Genomic DNA, 19,556 nt, shown 5'->3' on the forward strand with positions numbered 1-19,556 from the left:
TCAATTAATAAAATTAATTTTTTTTCTAAGCAAAAATTTTTTTTCTAGCACATTTGGAAGGCATGCGCATTTGTGCTTAGCTAAATTGCTTTTGTTTTGAAATACAAATCGAAAATAAAATACACAACTGAAAATTCAAAATACTACAAAAGTTAAACATTTAAGTTACTGTCAAAAAAAATAAGCAGTGTTTATGTACTGTTTGTTCGATTTAATGTTAAGTTTGACTTCTTTTTTTTTCTGTATTGACATATAGCTTTTCATTCATAAGCGAATAAGCCAAATGCTGTGTTCGTATCGAAGTTACTGTGTGTTGTTGCATCTGTTGTCTCTCAAATTTATTAATCGAATTAAAATTTGTTCATTGTTCAAATGTTTCTTCTTCTCAAATTTTGTTGTTAATTTTCTTTTTTTTTTTTGCAAAAAAACTTCCCAACTACTTACTGCTGGCATAAGCTGATCTGTACTTCTGACGCGAGTCACCTTATTTTTCGTTACGAGCCTCTTCACGAATCTCTCCACTTGGACGTTCCACTTCATGAAGGCCACATATGCTATGTAGATGCTGAAAAGTATGAGCGCTTCCCACCAAAAGATGAAATTATCGCGAAAAAAGTAAATGAGCACCAACAAACTGAGACTGTAGAAGGAGCAATCCCGAAAGAGTGGCCACCATGTCAGCGACAATATCGATTTGGAGAATAGCGCGCACATACCGATCACGAAGAGTATGTTGAAGACAGCTGAGCCGACAATTGTACCAATGCCCACATCATCGAACGAGATGAATACGCCAATGACACTGGTAAAGAGTTCGGGCGCACTACCGCCGGCTGCCATGAACGTAGCGCCGGCTACATCGTCCGTGATGTCCAATTTCTCGATGATCACATCCAGGGAAGGCACGAAGAATTCATCGCACACAATGGCGAGCGCTACAAACATATAAATTACGCCGATTATGTGAAAGATAACAGCACCATTTTCCAGCTGCTCTTTTGTGAAGAGATCCTTGGGGAAGAGCGGCGCTTTCGTCACATTCGGATGGATGGTTTCTGTAATAAAAGAAGGAAAAAAGATATAATTAATTAGACTTTCTATAAAAATTTTTGCCAAACTTATAAATATAATATATAAAATCGTGAGTAAAAGCTCAAGTTCTTATACTAAATTGATACAGAAGCCAAGGTTGTGAAATTTCTTCAAGTACAGAAAAAATTTAAGAATTAGCGCTCCTCTTTTTCATATCAAGTTGAGCCGCATATAAAGAATTGCATTGAGCTCGGAATAAAAATTTTACATTAGGCCGTAGCCGAATGGATTGGTGCGTGACTACCACCCGAGATTTCGAAACAAATAGTTTTAAGCATCAGTTTGTTGGGTCATTCTGTGCCACGAAAATGTCTTATGGACCACTTCAAATCTTATTTTTGTGCAACTCGATTTCTGGAACAACATCAAGACGCACACCAGGAATAAATAGAGCGGAAGAGGAGCTCGGCCAAACACCTAACAGAAGTGTACGCACCAATTATTTATTTATTTATTTTTTCTGTGAATCCCCAAGCAAAGAAATTTTTTTCCTTCTTAAAGTCGGCTGACCTGAGAGTCGAGTTTGCAAAATTTCATAGCATTTTTTTAGATGCAACTTTTTTTGTAAAAATTACTAGTTTCATTCTTCTTCCTCTGCTCATGTAGCGCTGCAACCGTGTGTCGGTTTGGGTCGAATCTAAAATAAAGCTCCGGCTGTTTTTGTTCTGCGCTCGCTGCTGCCAGTTTGAAATCTCGAGAGTTGACGGACCTTACAGCACTTGGTCTTTTTAATGGATATGTAGTCATCCTATTCTTCGTCTTTCTTTTTGTGGTACCGTGTCGTAGATTCGCCTTGCTGGAGCATCTTCGTGCAAACGGGTCCAAGCCATGTCCAAGCCAGCGTAGTCGCTATGTTTTCACATGCTAACTATGGCCATGGCCCTATTTAGCTCCCCCAGCTCGCTGTTCCACTGCAAACGATACTCGTCACCAAGGGGGAGGCGACCAAAGATCTTTTCGAGAATTTTTCTATCGAAGGCTTTTTCATCTGCTGTTGACATCGTCCATGCTTCTACGCCATATAGCAGAACAGGAATGATAAGCCTTTAGTAGAGTGTCAGTTTGGTGCTTCGAGAGAGAACTCAACTTCTCAATTGTCTACTGAGCTCAAATTAACACCTGTTGGCAAGAGTTATTCTCCGTTTGATCTCCAGGCTAACGTCATTTTTGTTGGACCAGCATCCTAAGGTAGCCACAGTCCTTCAAAACCTCGAAGTGTTGGTTGTCCACGAAGTAAAAGAATAGTTGATCAATAACCGATAGCTGGCCGAGTACTTGAACTTTGCTTAAAGATCCGATCAGGATTTTGTAGTTAATGATTTGAGTTTGCGCCGTGTTGCTGCAAAGATAATGCCAAAGCACTTGGATTTCAAGCAAAAAGGCGACCGCATTGACATATCGTCCAAAGATATGTCCAAAGACTCCGACTCCACATTCATCAAACGCATTGCTACCGGAGACGAGGCGTAGGTTTATGAGTATGACACGCAAGCCAGACATCAGGTGAGTGAGTGGATAGCTTCGAATGAGCCAAAATCAAAAAAATCACGCCATTTTCAGTCAAAAGAGCGATCAAAGCGATGCTCAAGGTTTTCATGGATTACAACTGTATTGTGGGCAATGAATTATTACCAGAAGGTCAGAGAGTTAACAAAAACTATTATTTGGGCGTTATGATACGTTTAAATGAAGCAATTCGCCAAAAAAAGAAAGGATTGTGGGAAAACAGCTCCTGGATTTTGCGCAATGATAACGCACCGTCGCACAATTCCATCATTATAAGTGAATTTGGCTCAAAGTTCAAGTGCAGAGTGGGCGGAGGTGTATATTCTGAACATCTGAGGATCTACAGCAAACAACCTGAAAGGTAGGCATGAAATGCGGCGCATCTCCTAACGAGATGGCTGAGTCATTTCATCTACTGATAACATGGGTTCCTGGCCATAGCGACATTGAGGGTAACTACAGAGCCGTTGAACTAGCGAAAATCGGTACCAAATTGTCTCATAAGTACATGATATAGGTATAGCCTTGCACACATGTAAACTACGTATCCTCGAAGAAAGTATAAGAGTAGCGACTGAAAGATGACGTAATCAAGCCACTGGCAAAATCGCGCGACAGCTGTGGCCGACTCTCAATGCTAAACGCACGGAACTTCTACTAAGAAGAGATAACCACAGTCTTAACACACTGATTTCAGTTATTACGGGGCACTGTCTAATCGGTAGGCATGCCCAGAGAATGGGTGTGCAAGCACATGACTTCTGCAGAAGTTGTCTAGACGACGAAGAGGAAGAGACGATCCCGCACCTTCTGTGTCACTGTGCTGATCTAGCTTGGATAGATAATCCTTTAATGAGATAATGAATTAAACAATGGGCCATGAGCTTGACCTAACCTAACCTACGTGAATTTTTGACTCGAAATGACTCGCTGTGATTTTTTTTTTTATTTATTTCTGCTTAATCGAGGCAAAAACCCACTTTGGCGAGCTCATTTTAACAGACGCAAGGAAGTAATGAAACATTTGAAGACGGCTCTGACTGCTTTGGCCGAAAATAGAGTTCCAGAAATGTTTCGAGAGCTGGATCAAATGCAGACATAAATGCTTTGCAGTTGATGGGGAGTACTTTGAAGGCGATAATATCACTTTTGAGAAATAAACTTTTATTTTGAATTTTCTGAATATATTCCGGGAACTTTTTGATCAAGATGGTACATAGAAGAAATTCTTTCTTTTAGTAAATTATAATTTTTTTTGTTAATCGTCGATTGAACTCTCTTTCAAGCAAAAACAGGAAAAGCTATCAATTTTAATTAATCGTATTTGTCGAATAATCTCATTTTATAAAAAACTTATATGGAGCTCAATGCCAGTTATTGATTATTGCAAGGAATATTTATCATACACAGAAATAATAAAAAAATACCTTGAAAGCATTTAAGTGAGAAAAAATATTATGAAAAAAAAATCGTTTACATACATCTTTCTGTAAATGGTAGGCATAAGTATGTACATTAGGGTGTAGTGATTTTTTTAACCACTTTTGGCAGACCTGCAGGAAGTTGGCTATCTATCTCCGAAGTAAACGTGCAAAAAACTTTTGGCCTTTTCGTAGTTAAGCGGTGCCCTTGTTATCATTAGTTTTTGAAAAAAAAACATGGAAATCAAATTTTTCATTTTCACTTTGTAAAATTATGTGCTCATACCTACAGTTGTATTCAATATAATATATGAGACCAAAGAGTACAGCCTGATTATCAACCTAGACGCCAGAAATGCATTTAACTCTGCAAACTGGGCGAAAATCTTAGACGCCCAAGAGCAGGTTGGGCTCTCCACGTGCCTGAGGAGAATATTGCGCAAGTTACTTTGATGGCCGAATTCTATGGTACAGTACATCAAAGGAACGAAAGAAGGTTGAAAGTGGCTTTTCCCAGGGCTCGGTTCTCGGGTCATTGCTGTGGCATATAATGTACGGCGGAATCCTGCGTGTCAGTATTCCAGAGGAAACTAATATCATTGGCTTCGCCTACGAAATTACGGTTGTGGTAACGGCTAAAACTTTAGACGACATCCGCCATAACGCGATCAATGCAGTCCGAAGCGTGCAATCTTTGCTGGCACAAAATAATCTAGAATTGGCGCAACAAAAAACCCAAGGCGTCCTCATAGAGGACTCTCTTAGAATCGGAGACTTTAACATATAGACCATTCCCGCAATCTAATACTTGGGAATAATGATAGATAAAAGGCTGTATTTTAAAGAACACCATGCTAACGAAAAAGCACCCTCCCACTACAACGGCGCTATCGAGGCTGATGTTAAACGTACGAGGACCAAAACAAAATCGCCGTCAGCTCTTAGCTAATGTCGTGAAAAGTCAAATTTTGTATGGAACACCATTTTGGGCGAACAAAACGCATATATACATCATAGCTTCGAGGTCTACGGTCTACCTACCGGTTGTGGGGACTACGCATATGTAAGGCATTTAAAATGGTGGCCGACGATGCACCCTTAGTAATATCTGACATGTACCCGCTAGACATATAAGCAAAGGAAGCTGTCCAAATAATGAGAACACGAGGTCTATAAGCTCGTCTACTCGTGTGCAGTTACGAGAAATCTGTTCGTAGAGTAGCAAACGAGATGGGATAACTCCATAAAACGGCGTTGGACGCACAAATGCATTCCCAACCTAAAACTTTGGCTAACGAGGCCACATGGAGAGTGAACTTTTACTTGACTCAGTTTTTGAGTGGGTATGGATGCTTCAAAGCATAAGTATGAACCACGACACAATTTCTATTGCAACTACTGCGATTAAACCGTTTTAGAGGCCGTTCACCACCTAATCTTCACATGCTCCCGCTTCCGTTCTGCAAAAGAAAAACTTCTTACAACTTTTGGAGAGCCTTCTTCGCCGGAAACATTCGTGCATCATATGTGGAGCTCGAAGGAAAAGTTTAGATTATTGGCCGAGATTATGAAAGAGATAAGGCATCTAGAAAGACTGCGACACAGTAGCGTTGGCAATCGCCTTCCCTGTCCTGAAGTATCACTTGACGGTAGTCCCGCGGCAAGAGGTGATGAAAATGAACCAGGTTTTAGGAGGCCACGTGAGGGTAACGTCTATGAAAAAAACAACAAAAACCGTGTATTCACTTTAAGTTGTTGTTAAAGCTGACTTTGATTTCAAAGCGTTTTGATGGTCTTCTGAGGTAATTTATGACGCTATTTAATGTTATTGAGATAACTGGAGACATCAAATGACTTTCAGTGAGGAAAATTTGGTATAAGGAAAGAAGTCTTCTGGAATGAGATTTAATGGAAATGATGCTGACTGATGAATATACAAGGTGGAGCCCAAAATAAACAAAACTAAGCTAAATAAGTAACGACAGGAGCTTTGTTCTGATAACTTCGAATTAAGTTATTCAAAATAGTCCCCTCTGACCACGATACATTGTTTTACGCGATCTATGTAAAAGCTTTTCGAAAGAGTGTTTCAGGTCATTAACTGGAATGTCCTTCAGGATGTCGGTACAAGCCTTTTGGATGGCCTCTACGGGCGCAAAACCTTTTGCTTTCATAGCCAAATCCAATTTTCTGAATAGGTAGAGGTCAGAGGGAGCTATATAAGGCGAATACGATGAGTGATTGATGGTTAAACTGCGATTTGTAGTCAAAAAATCAGTCACAAGAGTGGATCGATGAGATGGTGCATTATCATGCAATAAGCACCAGCATACTCCTACGCGGTATTCAGGGCGAATGCGATGCAACAAACGCTTCAAAACGTCAAGATAGAAAATTGAATTGACGGTTGGCCTGTTGGCACGAACTCCTTGTGGACAATTTCCTTGGCATTGTAAAAACAAATGAGCATCGACTTGATTTTTAACTTCTCCAGACGCGATTTTTTGGGTGGTGGCTTATTTGGGGCCTTCCATTCGGCACTTTGACGCTTAGTTTCAACATTTTATTGACACACCCGCCACAATAAATAAAACATCCGCATGCAAACGCTCCACCTTAATGTATACATACATATAAGTATATAAAAACACACTGCATATCAATTCGTGCCGATATTTCCACTTATAAATGAATGTCCATAATATGGCTTTCTGGCCAAATTTGTAAAAAACGAAATAAATAAAATTTTCAACACTAAATTAAAATTATTTATGCCGCCATATTTGCGTTGATGATAATGAACTTTTTTATTTCTTAAATATGGTAACTGAGGCCACCCACGCGCCGTCAAAAGCGCGCGCTTATGTAGCACAAAGTAGGTAAAATTATTTCGCCTTTTTATTATAATCACTTTCAGGTGGAAATAAAGCTCTGCCTATGTTTTTTACAGACTGAAAATTATAATTTTGGATTGTATATATTTTTAATGTAATTTGCACATAAAAATATTATATTCAAATCTTTCACGACGAATGCATATTTTCATATTGAATGAGAAATAACGAATTGTAGGCTAGGCTTCCAAGTATTTTCTCAATATTAAATTGGTTTTATTATCTACTTATACTAGCTAATACCCGGCATGCGTTGCTATGCCTCAATAAATAAAAAAAAAATATGTATGTATAAAAATTAAATTAAAATTAAAAAAAAAATAAAATAAAACAAATATATAAAAATATATAATAGAAAAAATATAATTATTAAAAATATTAAGCAAAAGTATTTTTATTAACTTTTTATTTCAATCCAGCGCTAAAGAACATTTTTGGCCTCCCCTTTGGGGCATAGATGAACAATTTTTATGGGGTAACAAGTCTATAGTAACCTGTGAATGTTTAGGTGGACAGAGGAAACATTTTTTATTATTTAAAGAATTTCGTGCTGCATTCCATTTGCTTTCGCATTCCGTGTTTAGCCGAGCTCATCCTCCTATTTGTGGCGTGCGCATTGATATTTTTCCACAAATGGAGGGACCCACATTTGTATACCACCCCCAAACGACAGATGGTTTTTTATTAAGAAATTTTTCATGGCAGAAATACACTCGGAGATTTACCATTGCCTGCCGAACGGCTACCGCTATTAGAAAAAACTGTTTCTATCATTTTTTGTTTCGTACCCAGATTTCGTACCTGTGCACTTCTAACCCATTCGCGTACTGCTGCCGCCTTAATTCCTGAATTAAATTATGCTAAATATCTTAACCATCGGTGACTGCAAGTCAAGGGTTTAATTTAGTGATACTAATTCGGGGGTCTATCGCCAAAATACCCTCACTTGACATAGCTCTCGATGTTTTAGCTGTTTTCGACAAATTTTCGTTTTCCTGCTATACTTAAATTCAAGAAATGCAACACTGGCTCGCATATTAAAATATTTTTGTTGTTTGATATCCGGAGTTTAAAAAACATAAATATAAAGTTAGCGTCACAAGAAAGGCTATACTACCTATTGACCAGTTTTGACTAAAAACATGTCGAACACTTATTATATGGAGGGAAACGCCTAATGCCGTCAGCAGAAAAAATGATCAAAAATCAACGCGATTTTTGAGTCACTTGAAACTTGTATTTTATTGTCTAAAGTTTAATGAACTATAAAACTGCATATTCAAAATTTTTGCGGAAGTTCTGATTAAAAGGTTTGGAATTCTGATTAAAAGTTTTGAAATATTAAAGAAAATCTGCCAAATTTTCATCAATTTTTGCGCAACGTTTGAAAGGAAAATTGTTATATGGTTATTGTTGTTGGGTAGGTAGGTATATTTCACCTAGAAGTTCCAGTCTGGCATTCTCCAAGTAGTGCTAAAGTATCATTCTGATACCATTATGACACCTCCAACAGGCAGATATTTACAACCAACCAGAGCTGTTCATGTACTGGGGAAGATTGATGGGATTTAAGATGGCGAACTGTCCGTGACTGTTGAAAAAAGAAGCACCAAGTGACATTAATTGTCTAGCTGCCCGAACATTTAAAGGGAAACCGCTCAACAGCCTCATTCTCTGAATTGTCCCCACAGCTTCTAAAATGGGCAGTAAATAGTAAACCTAGTTTTTCTGCACGTGTACCGATCGTCCAATGAGCGGTAAACACAGCTAAGAGTTTGGAAATTGAATGTCGAGAGGTCTAAAGGACATTCTTAGCCCTCCGTCTATTGTCCTGGGGCCAAAGACTTTTCGAAATACCACACGGCAATTTTAAGGAAACAGAATTGGCTGATAGATAGAAAGAGATAACCCGTGCTCCGACTCCCGATACCGTCTTGAAGCCGAAGCCGTCAGTGAAGTCAAAGGTACGGTATGAACTGTATTTATAAAAAAAATATTAGTTAAAAAAATTATTCTAACTAAAAAATAAATAGTCAAAACTTGTGTTGGTACACATTCTTTTGACGCGGACTGTAAGTTTGAAGTGTTTAGAATATCAGCAAAATTTGAGCTCTACATATATGGAAAAAAGTTTCCTTCCGGGCATACATACAAGTATATTATAATTTATTACTTTGCTTATTATGAAATATGACGATTTGGTAATTGCTCTCAATACATTGCTGCACTTTTTTTTACCAAATAAAACCAAATTTCTTAGTTGTTTTAGGGACCACCGATTAGTATTCATCAGTATGCTCCTTTTACTGAATATAAGGCGACTTCGATTCACCACTATACCTCATGAAACTGGTGTGAGTTACTATTTCAATGCTGCCAACACTTTTTTTCTGATATTTGCAAAGTTTCATAAGACCGTGTTCATACAGAGCAAATTTTGTTGCTTCAACTTTGGTAATTCTTTTTGGAGTTGCCTATCGCATTCGCATATCTTGGAATTATTAATTTTTAGTCAACAACAGTATTGAGAAAAACGAGGACACAGACTGGGTGGTCCGAGCACGATGCTACGAGTTGAAACAAAAAATGTTTCCTTGTATGAACGCAGTCTTACTAATACGCATTGAGTGATTCCAAGCAAATGTAAGTTTTGGTACCTCTTTTCCATGTTTATTTAATACAGTGGCTTCTTCTATTCACCACTTGCTAATACTTGGGGAATTGAAACCGCCTTTGGTTTTTTAACAGGTGGCAGCTCCAATCAAAAATTTATCAAAAAAAATTGTTTTTATATACTTTGTTTGTAACTCATATATTACTATTCTACTTAATTTATTTATTACATTGAATTCAAAACCCTTTAAAACAGGTGAAAATTATCTCCAAAAATGTTTTCTAAAATAAAGTTTCATTTGGCCCCCATATTTTAATGCAATAATTCTATATTATTAATAATTTAATCTATTGAATTTAGTTTTTAACTGCTAGCAACTCCACTTAAAAAAATTTTCATACATTTTTTGCTTGGCAATATTTTTATACTTTAGTTATTTATAGCTAATTATTTTCTATGAATTTAGTTTTTAAACTGTTTAAAGGGGCATATACCTGTAAAATTTCGAAAAAAAAAAAATTTTTTCCATAAAATGTTAATATAATCCTTTAAGAATGTGTCAAAAAAATTTTAGAACGTAAATTTAAGCATTTCTTATATTATAGATCGTCAACCGTGACGACTCTATTCTTTGCGTTCGAGCGCTGGGAGAGGAATTTTCATGTATTCAAACTTTAGATGCGTTTTTCTCAAAACTATATTTTTCGAATCGGCGTACACGATTACTCGAAAAGTTATTGACCGATCTCCCTGAAATTTTGCACACATCTTTCTTATGATATTACTTTCTATGTGAATTTACAAGTTTACGAAAATTTTTCGAAAAAATTATTCTTTCGAAGCAAAAATAGTGAGAAAATTCGGCCCAAAACCCATTTTTTTCAAGCATTTTATTTCGCGAATTTTTTTTTTTCTATTTTTTTTTTTAAATTCATATAGAAATTATGACATTAACAAACAAAAATTTCTGGTTTTTTGTATTCAGGTCACTGACGTCGATGCTACAATGCCCGCCGATTAAGAAGCCCCGCTGCGACGTTCCTGGAAGAATTGAATGTGCATGAATGTGCATCCACAATTTTAAATTATTAAAATAAAAAAAATTTATATTATTTTAATATATAAATAAACTGGATGCCAATTTTGAAAAAAATATATTGACTTCTTCATTTTAAATAATTTTAATGAATATCAGGGAAAATATGGCCATTTACAGGTATCTGTCCCCTTAAAGTATATTTCATTCATTTTATTATTTTTACTTCAACTTAATTTTTCTAACAGGTGGTAACTCTCTTATAAATTCCCTATTTTTTAGTCCAAGTCATAAGCTATCCGTCCAGTCGCTTTGTCGTGATTGAGTCGCAAATTATCAAACACCCAAACATTCAAACTCTCAAACCCACAAGCATATCAACTTACAAACTTACACATGTACTATACAATACCAATAGAATTATTAAGCAAAGTATGATTTTTTTTTCTTTGTTTGTTTTGAATTTTATTTGCTTGTTCAAATTTGTTTGCACATTTGCATTTGGCTTTTACTTTGCGGCCGCAGCACAACAAAGATCAGTCATCAAAATACATACCACAAATACATACATATACACACGTATACATGTAAATAACAACTATTGTACTTAAGTATTATGATTCTAAGAAACAACAAAAGAGTTCAAAATAAGAATGGAGTGCTGATAAGACCTCTGAAAATGATAAAAGATGTGCACAATTCCTGCAGTCTATGGCTCACTGCAATCACAAGAGGTGTTGTTGTAATATTATAAATATGCTTAAATGTACTTATATATGTATGTACTTGTGTAAGACTGTACATGCTCCGTAGGAAAAAAATGAGATAGCTAGTTGCAAATTTTATATTTTCTGAAAACAAGAGCCGTGCAAAATGCGCAAAACTCGCAAATTTTAAAGTGAACCTTTTGAAATTTTTCACTTAAAAAAGAGGTTGTCTGTAAAGTCGGTTTACTGACGATAGCTTAACGTGATAACGTCATAAGAAAATACTGATTGAATGGTTGCATTTTCAAAAGAAAATTTTAATTTTATTTGTTTGATAGATATTTTGTATGGATATAGAGAATGAGTTAACATTAACATAACATAATATACTTTAACACAACACAACACAACACAACACAACATAACATAACATAACATAACATAACATAACATAACATAACATAACATAACATAACATAACATAACATAACATAACATAACATAACATAACATAACATAACATAACATAACATAACATAACATAACATAACATAACATAACATAACATAACATAACATAACATAACATAACATAACATAACATAACATAACATAACATAACATAACATAACATAACATAACATAACATAACATAACATAACATAACATAACATAACATAACATAACATAACATAACATAACATAACATAACATAACATAACATAACATAACATAACATAACATAACATAACATAACATAACATAACATAACATAACATAACATAACATAACATAACATAACATAACATAACATAACATAACATAACATAACATAACATAACATAACATAACATAACATAACATAACATAACATAACATAACATAACATAACATAACATAACATAACATAACATAACATAACATAACATAACATAACATAACATAACATAACATAACATAACATAACATAACATAACATAACATAACATAACATAACATAACATAACATAACATAACATAACATAACATAACATAACATAACATAACATAACATAACATAACATAACATAACATAACATAACATAACATAACATAACATAACATAACATAACATAACATAACATAACATAACATAACATAACATAACATAACATAACATAACATAACATAACATAACATAACATAACATAACATAACATAACATAACATACCATAACATACCATAACATAACATTACATTACATTACATAACATAACAAATTACCCCGTATTAAAGCACTTATCAACAGCTTTCATTTGATATCCATATTGTACAAACACATTCTAGGGTCCACGTTTTGGTCTCTATCTCGAGACCCTAGTCACGGAGCAGATGGAAATACTCTGAACTAAAGCATTCACCAACAGCTTCCATTTGATACCCATATTGTACATACACATCCGAAGGTTACCCGGGTCAACGTTTTGACCTATATCTCGAGATCCTATCTACCAATAGGTATTCAAACTATACGGAAATCATCTTCAATACCTACTTAACAATGTGTGTAAGTTTGGTTTAATTCGGTTCAAAGACACGGCGGGTCCACGTTTTGGCATATATTTCGAGACCCTAGTCATCAATAGGTATGAAAATTACCCCGTATTAAAACACTTATCAACAGCTTTCATTTGATATCCATATTGTACAAACACATTCTAGGGTCCACGTTTTGGTCTCTATCTCGAGACCCTAGTCACGGAACGGATGGAAATACTCTGAACTAAAGCATTCACCAACAGCTTCCATTTGATACCCATATTGTACATACACATCCGAAGGTTACCCGGGTCAACGTTTTGACCTATATCTCGAGACCCTATCTACCAATAGGTATTCAAACTATACGGAAATCATCTTCAATATCTACTTAACAATGTGTGTAAGTTTGGTTTAATTCGGTTCAAAGACACGGCGGGTCCACGTTTTGGCATATATTTCGAGACCCTAGTCATCAATAGGTATGAAAATTACCCCGTATTAAAACACTTATCAACAGCTTTCATTTGATACCCATATTGTACATACACATCCGAAGGTTACCCGGGTCCACGTTTTGACCTATATCTCGAGCCCTATTTCCAAAATAAAATATAATCCTTGTTACTCGTGATGTAGCTTTCGAATGGTGAAAGAATTTTTAAAATCGGTCCAGTAGTTTTTGAGCCTATTCATTACAACCAAACAAACAAAGTTTTCCTCTTTATAATATTAGTATAGATATGGTAAATATTACCATACATTTTTTCCTTCAGATATAATAAAAAAATAATAATAATAACATTAAAACAACAGGTATTATTAACAAACTTGGTTTTATTTTAAATTCTTCAAGTGAATCAAATTAATAATAATCAATAAGAAGGCATATGCAAATACAAATACGTGAATTTACCATATATATGTACATATGCGCATATACATACATATATACGCTCACTTAAGTAGGGGAGAGCAAGATGTCGAACGTTGCCGTTCGTTTGCTTTGTTTGCTTTGTCGTTCCTTCCGCTCTTTCGCTTGCAGTTCATTCAATGCAAAGAGCAAGGTAACTACATATGAACAGTAATGAGCAAGGTAACACTAATATGAGCAAGGTAACTACATATGAACAGTAATGAGCAAGGTAACACTAATATGAGCAAGGTAACTACATATGAACAGTAATGAGCAAGGTAACGACACATTTTTTCGTGCGTGCAGCCTGTTAAATCGAATTATAAGACGTTATCACGTCAAAATCAAGAACGTTGATTTGGACTGCCCCCCCGTATAAAATTCTTGCCGTAAAAATGCTATTTTGTTTGAGAATACTCAATGTTTCCCCATTGAATTTGAGAAGTGCTTTATCTCTCAATCTAATCTCAGGTTGAAGTGATGATGGAAAGAATAATGAGTTGCTTTGCTCTCAGCGAATTTTACAATGAGTTACGTCGTTTTGGTACCAGTATGGCCAGATTAGCATTTTCGTTACTTGATTTAGTATTTTTTTTTTTTTTTTGATTATTTAGTCTCAGAGTTTTGTTCATTCTTCTTGACATTTTCTAGCCTGTTCTAATTAAATTTTTATGTTTATAATTATGTAAAATATATAATTTTTAAAAATTAGGTCAATAATTCACTCCACTTTATTTAGCTTTACTTTTTTTAACATCTGGTCTCATTGCCCCCTATTGCAGTTGTTGTTGGTGATCCTCTGATTTCAGCAGTCAAATCTCTCTCTCGCTTACTGCAATGTTGCCTAGCTTTGGTTATAAAAACGGAATAAACTGCCCATTTAAAGAAAATAAAATACCAAATTTTATTTGAATTACTTAAAGAACTTTTGATGCGGGACAAATTGTTTTTAAAATTTGCGTTTTTTTTTTTAAATAAAAGTGTTATGGTCAATTTAATTTATGAGTTCTTTGTTAAGAGAACGACATTTTTGCTATATTCGTTTTGGTACTCGTTTTGTAAAAATGTCGTTATGGTTTCTTCAGTATTATCTGGTATTTTTTTGCTTATTTTTACTATGAATTTTCCTCTTGATGTCCCATGTCCCACTAAGGATTTAGGACCGGAAGAACCGATTACACCTCTATGGATTTAATTCGTATTCAATAAATTCAAACGCTTTTTAAAATGTTTCTTTGTTTCTAGTTTCTAATGTTAGGAAGAGTTGAGAGAAGAAGATTTAATATTCTAATACAACCTTAAAAGTAACAAAAAATTTAAATTAATTTTCACTTTCAAAATATCAACTTTTATAAGAACCAACAAATTTTCATTAACATTAAAATCTTCTCAGAGTGACCTTTTTTAACATTCTTTTTTTAATTTTATATTGTAGTTTTTTTTTAACTTACAGTTTCGGGAGATTTAAATTACAAAAAAAATTTATTGCGAAGAGCAAATGGTTGGCAACACTGCTGTTTTTATCATTATTGTGACTGACCTCTTCATTACGAACTGTGCCTGCTCTCAAAATTTAACCTGCTCAAAAAATATAATCTTCTGGTGACCTCTCTGCAATTGAAGAAAGCATTAGAATTGAGTTCCACAAAATGCGCAAAAGCCGCACTCTTAAGATCTACTGCTGTTGGCAAAGACAGAAAAGACGAAGAGGGCGATCAACTCACGGCTCTCTTGGCATTTCTTAAATTAGAAGTCCCAGCTTTACAGCAAGCGGAACTTTCTGAAGGAGATAGTGAGAAGCAGAAAATAAAGAAATGGGAAAGAGTAAAGAGTAAAGGAACAATGATTGATCTATTGATTATACAAGTTTGCCACAGTGCAAGCGAGTCCAAGCCATGTATATTTTGTCAAAAACAAAATTGTTATTTAAAAGACTGTCGAGGAGAAATGACTGTCAGCGAACTAACGAACGAAGTAAACGAAATGCTATAAAGCGAAGGCGGGAAGCGGAACCACACAACCAGAAACAGCTAAAGGTGGACCTAGTGCAATAATTGTAGTCGAAGACGTATAACTGCCGTGTGAGTAAAAGAGGGGCAAACACGAAAAGCTAAAACTACCACCAGCGATTTTAATGCTTACTTAAAAAATACGAGCATCTTCCTAAAATGAATATTTTGCATACAGCTGCATATTGCTTTTACAGACTGCCACATGTAAGCGTGACTGGCAAATTTCAAAATTAGAGCTCCGTTATAAAAAAATGCAAATGCTGCTTAATTGGTGTATCCTTTTCGCAATACGCGTTGTGCCATTTGTTAGTTTTGTGAGAAATTTAGAAAGCGTACTTTGTTTTTAGGAAATGAGTTCCGCGCATGAAAAACGATTTGAAGCAGTTTTCCTATGTACTCACCCTATAGGTCCAAAACTGTCACGTGCAAGTCGAAGAAATTAATAAATAAATGGGTGCAACGGTATACCGAAATTAAAAACATCGGGCGAGGTACAGATAAATAGAAATACCTCTCCAAAGCAAGATCAGACGACCATTGATTTGTTTGTGACAAAGCCGAAGTTTTCCTTTGCGTGAAGCTGAGTTAGTTTTATGGAAAAGTGTGTTTAAGTATCCGAAGACACGAGTCGGGGATATTTACGTACAGAAGTCCTCAAATTCCGGAACAAACACCGCTGCTTTCATTATCACACTTGGAAAAAGGACTTGGTGTTCTGCTGATAATCAACAACTTCAACGAACTGTTAAACGTCCAGTTAAGGTTCATGTTTGGCGCTACTCCGTCGAAAAAGTCAGTTTATTTGTGTTTACCACCAATTTGAATGCAGATTTGGTGAAGAAAATTTACCGAAAAGCATCATTGGCATCAGATGCGAAGATATTTTTGGATCTTACAAGAAGACAACGTTCCCAAGTATAGAGAAGTGGAAGATGTATGAAATGGAAACAGCAAAATTTTATTAATATGTTGGATTGACCTTCACAGTTGTCTGATGGCAACGCTGTTGTAAATGTTTAGGCGAGAGTTCAGCAAAAACTCAAAGGAAAACAAATATGAGCGCTCAAACAGTTATAAAAGCAAGTTCGGCTGATTTGGACCAGAGTACTTCCACAACTTGCGCGGAAATTAACACGAAGTATGGCTCAAAGATGTGCAGCCATTAGAGCTAATGGTGGTGACCATGCATTTTATTGAATATATTGCGTATTACATGTATTATAAGCTATATTCGATAGGTTAAAAAGTTGCCTAGTCATGGGAGTCTATACTGGATCTCATCTACCGAATTTCGTAATACCTCAAAAATATTAAACATTTTTTACTCATACAGCGGAAGGTGATTGACCCTTTCAAACTAGTAAACTGACATTAAAAAGCTTATTTTTAAGGGATTATGCCCAAAAAAATGGACGTTTGTCAAATGGTTTTAAATATGTTTTAGAACTTTTATTCAAATGAGGCATATATCATACTGAAGGGTAACTCTCAAAGAATACATCTAGGTGTTTTTATTTTAAAAAATGCTACTATATATTGTTGAAATCGCCCCTCCCCCGAAACAGCGTTTTTTAGAAGAGGCTTGCGGTGATCACGGTAGCGTTTGAGCAGCTCAACTGAAATCAAAAAAATTAAATGATTATTGTAGAAAAATGTTTTTTAGTGAATCTGAACGGAGTATTTACCCAAAAAACATTTGTCTCGATATAAAAACCGCTTCGCCCCAAAAAAACGATTTTTGAGGGGTTGAAAAATTAAAAAAAATTAATTCCAGCGAACTACGCAAATATTTATAAAAAGTGAACCGTTCAGATTCACAAGGTTTTAACTTTGAATAATTAAAAACCAGTATATGCAAATCGGTCAAATAGTTTTTGATAAATAATGATCACCGCGACGGTAATTTTCAAAAAACAGGACTTCGAGATAATCGCGTCTTAAGTTTTGCGAGCACTTCATTTATGGATAAGGTCGCGCGCTTCCACGGTCTGTAACTTTCGTTCTAGTACTCCGATCTTTATGATTTTTTTAAGTTATATTTTTAAGATGATGTACTTTTGTTTCGATTTTTTAGTCCAACACAAGGTTATAACCCCTTAAAACATAAGAAACACAAGCCACTCATACTTACAAATTCACTACAGCAATTCAATGGATTCTCAATTCAGAACTTATGGATTTCCTTGTAGGGTATGTATAAGTAGGAGTAGGTCACACTTGTTTGATAATATTCATATAAAAAAGCAAAAAGCAAGCGGAAATCTGCCACCTTATCGGCAAACGTATGTGAATATGTAGATAAATGTGTGTGGTTCCAAGCAAGTATGCGCGTGCTTAAATAATGACTTATAATGTGAGGTTTTTTTTCAAATATTTTTTGTTTATATTACACTATACGGAAAATTATCATATATACTTATATACATACATACATACATATGCATATTTAAGATAATGCCAAACAAGAGCGCGGTACTAAACATAAATACATTTGCCCATAAATATATCAAAGCGTAGATGTGCATCAACTCACAAGCACATATACATATGCACAAATATACATACAAACATTTGAACATTATACAACATCTTCAGTAATCTTTAGTTATCATCCAACTCAATTCAAGTGACTCAATATATTCATTCAAATATTGGCTTGAGTGACTTCATTTGCGCGCTACATTGAAAGGGCGTGAACATTGTGATTCATTTGCAATTGAGGTGCAATTGTAGGTACTGCCTACACACTGACAAGCGTGTATGTATGTATAAGCTTTTCAACTTATTAGCTTCTACATAAATTCAATTTGTAAAGACACTCATTTGATTTTATTAGCGCAGCTACTAGGAAATGGCGTTACACTTCCGGAAAGCAAATCATCTATTCGTATTTGATGTTGTATTGAATGTTTAATGTAAAGAATTTAATTATTTGCTGGAAATTTTTCTATAATAAGCAATAGCTTATGCCCATCTTTTATACAGCACTTGGACTCACTAAAAAAAAAACTATTAAATTCCTATAGGAAAAGCGTATTGAGCCAATAAAGAGATGGCTTGATGACGTCGAAGTAGACTTGAAAGTGCCGAGCGTTCGGAATTGGAAAAATGTAGCAAGAGGGAGAGTGAATTGGAGAAGGATTGTTGATGAAGCTATGATTCCACCGCAGAATGTGAAGATAAGAAGAAGACGTGCAAAAATACGCCCAATTCACAGGAAAGACCATAAAACAAACATAACGTATAAAATCTTTACAAAGATTGCAAACAAAAGAGTTATATGTCACGAAGAAAGAGTTCTTTTGGAGTAGAAATATAAATTTCGACATAGAAAGTCAAAAATAGACCAACAGTTTTCTCTCAAATAGCCCATGGAGATATGTTTTGAGTACAAATAACAGGTGGCGCAAAATTAATCAATTATGGAAAGATTTATAATATTTGCAAATATCGTCCTACGGCAATCATATTTGACACTTGTGAGCTAGACAGCTGCAGTATACCAACAGACAAGCAATGGAGCACATTTTTTTTTTTAGTAAAAAGTTGAATGATTAATTTTGCGCCACCCTTTATTTAATGCTGTTAAGCTTGTGAAACACTCATTCGTGAACTTCGACATGATAAAAATATAAACCTCGGCTAACATATTCCGTTTTCGAGACTATTAAAAATTTAAGGGTATGTATTGTAAATAAAAAACTGCTATGCATCCATTGAAAACCCCGTTATATTATCTTATCTACCCATTAAAATATGTTTGCTTCCTTCTAATCTATTCATTACATTTACCTACATTTTGTTTAGAGTTTTCTAACAGGTAATACAAAGCAATATAAA

General features: G+C 35.0%; 1 protein-coding gene across 2 annotated transcripts in view; it reads right to left on the reverse strand.

The window, feature by feature from the left end:
- Positions 1 to 210: 210 nt before the first annotated feature.
- Positions 211 to 19,556, reverse strand: part of LOC129248354 (uncharacterized) — a 100,912-nt gene continuing 81,566 nt past the window's right edge. For both annotated transcript variants that reach the window (XM_054887878.1, XM_054887880.1), the window contains one exon: positions 211 to 1,055. In XM_054887878.1, the coding sequence (XP_054743853.1) occupies positions 304 to 1,055 (752 nt within the window). In that variant the 3' untranslated portion in view covers positions 211 to 303. The remainder of the gene's footprint in view (positions 1,056 to 19,556) is intronic.

Source organism: Anastrepha obliqua, chromosome 5 (assembly GCF_027943255.1).
Source record: "Anastrepha obliqua isolate idAnaObli1 chromosome 5, idAnaObli1_1.0, whole genome shotgun sequence".
In the NCBI taxonomy this organism is placed as follows: Eukaryota; Metazoa; Arthropoda; class Insecta; order Diptera; family Tephritidae; genus Anastrepha; species Anastrepha obliqua.